Here is an 8,042-nt window from a genome sequence, read left to right as displayed (position 1 = left end):
CCGGGCCCGGAAAAGGTCCCGCTGCTGCGGCCGAGGGGCGTCGAACTGGGCACGTGCCTGGGAGCGGGAAGTGGCGGCACCGGGGCGGGCGCTGTGTGGGGGCGGGGCCGGGGGCGGGGCCGGGCGCTGTGTGGGGCCGGGGGCGGGGCCGGGCGCTGGGGGCGGGCACTGTGCTCTGGGCACCCTAACCCCGCCCCCCGCCGCGCCCCCTTAGGCGCTCTTGGAGGCACTTCCGGTGCGGCCCAGGAAGCCGCTTCCGCCTCGCTAGGTGTCATGGCTGCAGTTCCGGTCTCCGGCGGGGGCTCTTCCGGCGCCAAGAAGTAACAGTTTCCGCCCACATGGGGGCGGGTCTGTCGACGCAACGTCCGGTGAAGGGGCGCAGCGACTTCCGCTGCGGACCCCGGGCGTTCATTGGCGGGAAGCGGCCCGGATGGGGCGGGGCCTCCCGCTCGGTTTCTATTTCCGGTGGGGGCGGGGCCGCGTGGGGCCCACCTGGAACCAGCCCGAGGAGCCGCGTCGTGGTGAGGGGCCGCCAGAGAGTGACCCGGGGGGGCGGGGCCATGGGGGGGTTCGGGGGGGGGGGGGTGTCTCTGGCAGGCGTCTCTGCAGTGTGGGGGGGGCGGTGGGGCCGGGAGGGGGGCGGGGCGGGGGACGGTGGGGCTGGGCGATGGGGAGGGGCGGAGGGGGCTGTGGGGCGGGGCAGGGGGCGATGGGGAGGGGCGGGGGGCTGTGGGGGCGGGGGCTGTGGGGCAGGGGGCGATGGGGAGGGGCGGTGGGGGCTGGGGGGCGATGGGGGCTGGGGAGGTGCTGTGGGGCGGGGCAGGGGGCGATGGGGGCTGGGCGGGGGGCTGTGGGGCAGGGGGGATGGGGAGGAGTGGTGGGGGCTGTGGGGCAGGGGGGGATGGGGGCTGTGGGGCGGGGGGCTGTGGGGCGGGGGGCGATGGGGGCTGGGCGGGGGGCTGTGGGGCAGGGGGCGATGGGGGCTGGGCGGGGGGCTGATAGGGCAGGGAGGGGGTGATGGGGCTGGGCGGGGCAGGGGGCGATGGGGAGGGGCGGGGGGCTGTGGGGGAGGGGGCTATGGGCAGGGGGGGATGGGGAGGGGCGGTGGGGGCTGTGGGGCAGGGGGCGATGGGGGGTGGGCGGGGGGCTATGGGGAGGTGCTGTGGGGCGGGGGGCGGTGGGGCCGGGCGGGGGGCTGTGGGGCAGGGGGGGATGGGGAGGGGTGGTGGGGGGCTGTGGGGCAGGGGGGGATGGGGGCTGGGCGGGGGGCTGTGGGGCAGGGGGCGATGGGGGCTGGGCGGGGGGCTATGGGCAGGGGCCGGTGGGGCCGTGCGGGGGGCTGTGGGGCAGGGGGCGATGGGGGCTGGGCAGCCGTCCGTGGGGCGCGGGGGCTCACGCTCTCCCTCCCCCCAGCCCCCGCCCGCCATGAGCCTGCAGTGGTCGGCCGTGGCCACGTTCCTCTACGCCGAGGTCTGCGCCGTGCTCCTGCTCTGCGTCCCCTTCATCTCCGCGCCCAGGTGGGGCCCGGGCCGGGCGCTGCGGGGGGCCCTGGGGGTGGGCCGGGCTGGGGGGCTGGGCTGGCCTCCGGGGGGCTCCCCTCTCTGCTGGGCCCTGGCTGAGTCACCCCGTCCCTGGCTTGGGGGACCCCACATCCCGGGGGGGCTGGGCCGGTGTGATCCTCTCCCGCCCCCGGCAGATGGCAGAAAATCTTCCGCTCCCGCCTGGTGCGGCTGGTGGTGACCTACGGGAACACGTTCTTCGTGGTGCTGATCGTCATCCTCGTGCTGCTGCTGCTGGGTGAGCGGGGGGCTGGGCGGGGGGCTGGTGGGGCTGGGGGGGGCGATCTCCCCGACAGGGCACTGGGGGGCGCTGTGCTGGGAGCCAGGACTCCTGGGTTCTCTCCTGGCTCTGGGAGGGGAGTGGGGGCTGGTGGTTAGATCAGGGGGGGCTGGGAGCCAGGACACCTGGGTTCTCTCCAGGCTCTGGGAGGGGAGTGGGGGCTGGTGGTTAGAGCGCAGGGGGGCTGGGAGCCAGGACTCCTGGGTTCTCTCCTGGTTCTGGGAGGGCAGTGGGGGCTGGTGGTTAGAACAGGGGGGGCTGGGAGCCAGGACTCCTGGGTTCTCTCCCTGGCTCTGGGAGGGGGCTGGGGGCTGATGGGTTAGAGCAGGGGGGCTGGGAGCCAGGACTCCTGGGTTCTCTCCTGGCTCTGGGAGGGGAGGGGGGGCTGGTGGTTAGAGCAGGGCGGGCTGGGAGCCAGGACTCCTGGGTTCTCTCCTGGCTCTGGGAGGGGAGGGGGGGCTGGGAGCCAGGACACCTGGGTTCTCTCCTGGCTCTGGGAGGGGCGGGGGGCTGGGAGCCTGGACGCCTGGGTTCTGCTGTGCTGGTGCCCGGCCCGTTAACCCCTCGCTGCCCCAGACGCCGTGCGTGAGATCCAGAAATACGACGACGTGACGGAGAAGGTGAATCTGCAGAACAACCCGGGCGCCGTGGAGCATTTCCACATGAAACTGTTCCGGGCCCAGCGCAACCTCTACCTGGCCGGCTTCTCCCTGCTGCTCTCCTTGTGAGTGGGGGGCTGGGCTGGGGGGGGCTGCGGGGCGGGAGTGAGGGGCACCGGGGGGGGGCAGGGGGCTGCGGGTCGGGAGTGAGGGGCGCTGGCAGGGCTGGGGGGGGGCAGGGGCTGTGGGTCGGGAGTGAGGGGCGTCGGCAGGGCTGGGGGGGGCAGGGGCTGCGGGTCGGGAGTGAGGGGCACCAGCAGAGCTGGGGGGGGCAGGGGCTGCGGGCCGGGAGTGAGGGGGGCAGGGGGGGCAGGGGCTGCGGGTCGGGAGTGAGGGGCGCCGGCGGGGGCAGGGGGGGCAGGGGCTGCGGGTCGGGAGTGAGGGGTGCCAGGGGGGGCAGGGGCTGCGGGTTGGGAGTGAGGGGCGCCGGTGGGGGCAGGGGCTGCGGGTCGGGAGTGAGGGGCGCCGGTGGGGGCAGGGGCTGCGGGTGGGGAGTGAGGGGCGCCGGCGGGGGCAGGGGCTGCGGGTCGGGAGTGAGGGGCACCGGCGGGGGCAGGGGCTGCGGGTCGGGAGTGAGGGGCGCCGGGGGGGGCAGGGGCTGCGGGTCGGGAGTGAGGGGCGCCGGCGGGGGCAGGGGGGGCAGGGGCTGCGGGTCGGGAGTGAGGGGTGCCGGGGGGGGCAGGGGCTGCAGGTCGGGAGAGAGGGGCGCCAGGGGGGGCAGGGGCTGCGGGTCGGGAGTGAGGGGCGGGGGCAGGGGTGTCAGGGGCTGCGGGTTGGGAGTGAGGGGCGCCGGGGGGGGCAGGGGCTGCGGGTCGGGAGTGAGGGGCGCCGGGGGGGGCAGGGGCTGCGGGTCGGGAGTGAGGGGCGCCGGGGGGGGCAGGGGCTGCGGGTCGGGAGTGAGGGGCGCCGGGGGGGGCAGGGGCTGCGGGTCGGGAGTGAGGGGCGCCGGCGGGGGCAGGGGCTGCGGGTCGGGAGTGAGGGGCGCCGGCGGGGGCAGGGGCTGCGGGTCGGGAGTGAGGGGCGCCGGCGGGGGCAGGGGCTGCGGGTCGGGAGTGAGGGGCACCGGCGGGGGCAGGGGCTGCGGGTCGGGAGTGAGGGGTGCCGGGGGGGCAGGGGCTGCGGGTCGGGAGTGAGGGGTGCCAGGGGGGGCAGGGGCTGCGGGTCGGGAGTGAGGGGTGCCAGGGGGGGCAGGGGCTGCGGGTCGGGAGTAGGGGGGGCAGGGGCTGCGGGTCGGGAGTGAGGGGCGCTGGCGGGGGCAGGGGCTGCGGGTCGGGAGTGAGGGGCGCCGGCGGGGGCAGGGGCTGCGGGTCGGGAGTGAGGGGCGCCGGCAGGGCTCCCCCCGGGGTTGCCCCAGGCCCCGTGCGCCGTTAACCCCTCGCTGCCCTGGCTCCCGCAGCCTCCTGCGCCGGCTGGTGACGCTGATCTCCCAGCAGGCCACGCTCCTGGCCTCCAACGCCGCCTTCAAGAAGCAGGCCGAGGGCGCCAGTGACGCGGCCAAGAGATACATGGAGGACAACGACCAGCTGAAGCAGGTGGGCGCGGGGCTCGAACCCAGGTCCTCTGGATCCCTGGGCCGCCAGCCCCTTGGGGGTCAAACCGGGCACCCCCCAGGGGGTCGGGCCCTATGGCTGTGAGGGTCTGGATGGCAGGGCCCTGGCTGGGTTATAGGGGTGCAGGGGCTGTGGGGCCGGCGAGCCCTGGCTGGGGCTGTGGGGTCCCCCTGGGGTCACTTGTCCCCCTGTGCCCCCCAGGAGCTGAAGCAGGCCGGTGTGGAGGTGGGGGAGCGGCCGGCTGAGGGGCCGGGGGCCGCGGAGCAGAACGAGGCGCTGAAGGCGGAGCTCAAGCAGCTGAAGGAGGAGCTGGCCACGAGCAAGAGGGGTGAGGCCGGGGGGGGTTTGCAGCCCTGGAGCAACTCGGGGGCTAAATCCTGAGGGTAGCGTTGTGCCTGGGTTGGGCCCGGGCGCGCCGCCCCCCCCCAGCAAATCGTGGCCCCACGCCCGGGCGCCGCCCCCCCCCAGCGAATCGTGGCCCCACGCCCGGGCGCCGCCCCCCCCCCCGCGAATCCCGGCCCCATGCCCGGGCGCCGCCCCCCCCCCCCGCGAATCCCGGCCCCTCGCCCGGGCGCGCCCCCCCCCCCGCGAATCCCGGCCCCTCGCCGGGCGCGCTGCCCCCCCCCCCCCCCGGCGAATCCCGGCCCCTCGCCGGGCGCCCCCCCCGCCGCGAATCCCGGCCTCTCGCCCGGGCGCCCCCCCCCCAGCGAATCCCGGCCCCTCGCCTGGGGCCTGTCAGCGTTGGCCTGGCCTAAGACAACCCACATGGGGAAACTGAGGCAGCCCCGTGGCTGTGATCCGCTCCCGAGGCTGGAGGCACCGCACGCCGGGGGCTCAGGCTCTCTGCACACTCAGGCAGCACCAGCGGGTGCCGGCTCGGCTCTGCCCCCTCGGCCCGTTTGCTAACCTGGGCTGCTTTTTCCCCCCCCCCCCCCCCAGCGGCGGAGAAGGCGGAGCGCGAGGCGCTGGCCATGAGGAAGCAGGCCCAGGGGCTGACCCAGGAGTACGACCGGCTGCTGGAGGAACACGGCAACCTGCAGGTGGGGCGCTGGGGGGGGGGGGTGGTGGCTGGAGCCCCTGGTCTAGGACAGGACTTGGGGGCCTGAGGAGCAGGATGCGTATTCCAGAGCCGGGGGTGGGGCTGGTGTCTGCCCCCCAGCTCAGCCAGAGCCCCACAGGCGCCCCCCAGAGGCAGCCCCCTACCACCAGGGGGCAGCGCCGCCCTGCCGGCCTGGGAACTGCTGGCGCTGCGCTAAGAGATCTGCTGGGCTAAAAATAACCTGCTGGCAACCGGAGCTGTCAGCTGATCGGGGGGCACGGGGCAGTGAGGGGAGGGTGGGGGGGGCAGGGGCTGCAGGTCGGGAGTGAGGGGCACCGGCAGAGCTGGGGGCTGCGGGTCAGGAGTGAGGGGCACCGGCAGAGCTGGGGGGGCAGGGGCTGCGGGTCGGGAGTGAGGGGCACCGGCAGAGCTGGGGGCTGCGGGTCGGGAGTGAGGGGCACCGGCAGAGCTGGGGGGGCAGGGGCTGCGGGTCGGGAGTGAGGGGCACCGGCAGAGCTGGGGGCTGCGGGTCGGGAGTGAGGGGCACCGGCAGGGCTGGGGGCTGCGGGTCGGGAGTGAGGGGCACCGGCAGGGCTGGGGGCTGTGGGTTGGGAGTGAGGGGCACCGGCAGGGCTGGGGGCTGTGGGTCGGGAGTGAGGGGCACCGGCAGAGCTGGGGGCTGCGGGTCGGGAGTGAGGGGCACCGGCAGAGCTGGGGGGGGCAGGGGCTGTGGGTCGGGAGTGAGGGGCACCGGCAGAGCTGGGGGCTGCGGGTCGGGAGTGAGGGGCACCGGCAGAGCTGGGGGCTGTGGGTTGGGAGTGAGGGGCACCGGTAGAGCTGGGGGGTGGGGGCATGGCTGGCTCCTGCCCCTCCCCCCCCGTGCCCCGGCCCCGCCCGGCTGTGGGCTCCGTGCCCGGCCCCTCGTGACGGCTACGTGCAGGCAGGTGCGTCGGGCCGGCTCCCAGCCGGGCGCGGTTGCCCAGCCCTGTCCCTGCTGCCGGGGTGCGGCTGGGTTAGCCGGGGGTGGGGCTCGGCGCCGTGGGGCCCTGGCAGCTGCTCGGGGATTTTTAACTCACAGTGTGTGGGGAGGATACTGGGGGGCTGCATGTGGGGAACAAGGGTCATGGACAGAGCGGTGGGGGAGGGGGTGGGGGGTAGTGGAGGGGGGTCCTGGCTGTGTGGTGAGGGCCCCTGGCTGGGGGGGGCACGGGGGAGCCCAGGCTGTGGGGTGAGGGCCCCTGGCCGGGGGGGCGATGTGGGGAGTGGGGGGGAGCAGGGGGTCAGACAGAGCCGTGGGGGGGGGCCCTGGCTGTGGGGTGAGGGCCCCTGGCCGGGGGGGAGCCGTGGGGGGGAGCCCAGGCTGTGGGGTGAGGGCCCCTGGCTGGGGGGGGCCCAGGCTGGGGGGTGAGGGCCCCTGGCTGGGGGGGGCGCTGGGGGGGGGCCCAGGCTGGGGGGTGAGGGCCCCTGGCCGGGGGGGCGCTGGGGGGGGCCTGGCCGCCCCTGACCCGTGTCCGTCTGTCCCCAGATGCTGCAGGCAGGACCCAAGGACAAGAAGGAAGAGTGACGGCTCCTCCCCTCCCCCTTCCGGCTGCCTCAGTGGCTTTCAGTGGGCGGGGCCTCTCTTGGACCACGCCCCTTGTTCTGCAGTGGGTGGAGCCTACAGTATTCAGGGGCAGGGGCGCCCCTCCCCCAGTGGGGCTCTGCCCTTCCCCCTCTGCTCCCAGGAGGTGGGGGTGGGGCTGCTGTGCCCATTCCCAGCAGGGGTGTCAGAGCCCCTGTGCCTCAGTTTCCCCTGGGACCTGCTTTCTGCCTCTCCTGGGCTGGGGGCCCCCCGGCTTCCCCATTGACTCACAATGGCAGCCCCTGCTTGTCCGCCCTGTTCTGGGGGCCGGGCCCCCCCCCCGGGCTGTAGCCACGTCAGCTTTGCCTTCAATAAAGGGTCAGACACCAGCCTGGGCGCACGGTGTGTTGCTGAACGGGGGGGGGGGGGGGGGTTCCTGGGTCCCCCAACTCGTCTCCCCCCAGAACTCCGCTCGGGCGAGCGCCCCGGGGGCAGGGGATGGTAAAGTGAGGCACTGACCCCCCTGCAGGCGGGGGCTGCCCCTCTGCCTGGCACCCGGATGCCGGGGTTCTCTGGGTGGGGGGAGTCAGGGCCGGGGTGCCTAGTGACCGGGCCCTAGACTGCAGGGGGGGGGGAGGGAGCCAGGATGCTGGGGTTAGATGGGGGGGGGGGGCTGGCCAATCACAGCCTGTTTCCCCTGCCCAGGAAAGCAGAGGGCTCCCCCCCCCACCCCCCTCCCCCCGCTGCGGGAGGCCAGGTCCAAGGGTAACAAGCAGCAGGGCCAGGAGCCGTCTCCTCCCCCCCCCCCCCCGCCATTCCTGGGCAGGGCAGTGCGGCCTGTGGGGAGAGCTGGGGGGGGGCACTGCCAGAGAACCCAGGTGTCCTGGGCCCCCTGCTCTAACCACTTCACCCCACCCCCTCCCAGAGCAGGGGGGAGAACCCAGGAGTCCTGGCCCCCAGCCCCCACTCCCAACCTGCAGCCCCTGCCCCCCTAGCTGGGGCGAGTTGCTGTCAGGCGGGGGGTGGATTTGGGAGCCAGCTCCCCGGGGAGCAGAGCTGGGGGTGGGGGGCTGTGCCAGGCTGGCTGTAGGAAGGGGGGGGCTGGCAGGGGTGATTTAAAAAATGTAAAAGGGGGGGGTGTGGGGCTGGCTGGGGGCAGGGGGTGCAGCCCCCCTCCTCCCTCCCCCACCGGGCTAGCAGCAGCCTGGGGCTCGGGGCTATTTAAAGGGCCGGGGGGGGATGAGGCAGGGGAGCCCCCCCCAGGGCTCGGGGCTATTTAAAGGGCCGGGGGGGGATGAGGCAGGGGAGCCCCCCCCAGGGCTCGGGGCTATTTAAAGGGCTGGGGGGGATGAGGCAGGGGACCCCCCCCAGGGCTCGGGGCTATTTAAAGGGCC

The 8,042-nt window shown here is 75.5% G+C and overlaps 1 protein-coding gene across 1 annotated transcript; it reads left to right on the top strand.

Annotated features, from left to right (window-relative positions):
* Positions 1-379: 379 nt before the first annotated feature.
* On the top strand, positions 380-7,037 carry BCAP31 (B cell receptor associated protein 31). The gene is made up of 8 exons (XM_045000631.1): positions 380-521; positions 1,414-1,517; positions 1,697-1,797; positions 2,416-2,563; positions 3,895-4,030; positions 4,250-4,376; positions 4,988-5,088; positions 6,613-7,037. Exons 2-8 carry the CDS (start codon positions 1,426-1,428, stop codon positions 6,649-6,651), a joined length of 744 nt encoding a protein of 247 aa, XP_044856566.1. The 5' UTR covers positions 380-521; positions 1,414-1,425; the 3' UTR covers positions 6,652-7,037.
* The last annotated feature ends 1,005 nt before the right edge of the window (positions 7,038-8,042 follow it).

This window comes from Mauremys mutica, unplaced genomic scaffold (genome assembly GCF_020497125.1).
Source record: "Mauremys mutica isolate MM-2020 ecotype Southern unplaced genomic scaffold, ASM2049712v1 000553F_np12_obj, whole genome shotgun sequence".
Taxonomy (NCBI): domain Eukaryota; kingdom Metazoa; phylum Chordata; order Testudines; family Geoemydidae; genus Mauremys; species Mauremys mutica.
The sequence above is the reverse complement of the archived record's forward strand: the minus strand, read 5'-3'. Positions and strand labels throughout refer to the sequence as shown.

What these genes read in the sequence shown, in the direction of transcription:
- BCAP31 (XM_045000631.1), top strand. Translation starts at nt 1,426, where the DNA reads ATGAGCCTGCAGTGGTCGGCCGTGGCCACGTTCCTCTACGCCGAGGTC. An exon ending in CCCTTCATCTCCGCGCCCAG is followed by an intron (nt 1,518 to 1,696) that starts GTGGGGCCCGGG and finishes CGCCCCCGGCAG; the next exon opens with ATGGCAGAAAATCTTCCGCT. An exon ending in ACAACGACCAGCTGAAGCAG is followed by an intron (nt 4,031 to 4,249) that starts GTGGGCGCGGGG and finishes TGTGCCCCCCAG; the next exon opens with GAGCTGAAGCAGGCCGGTGT.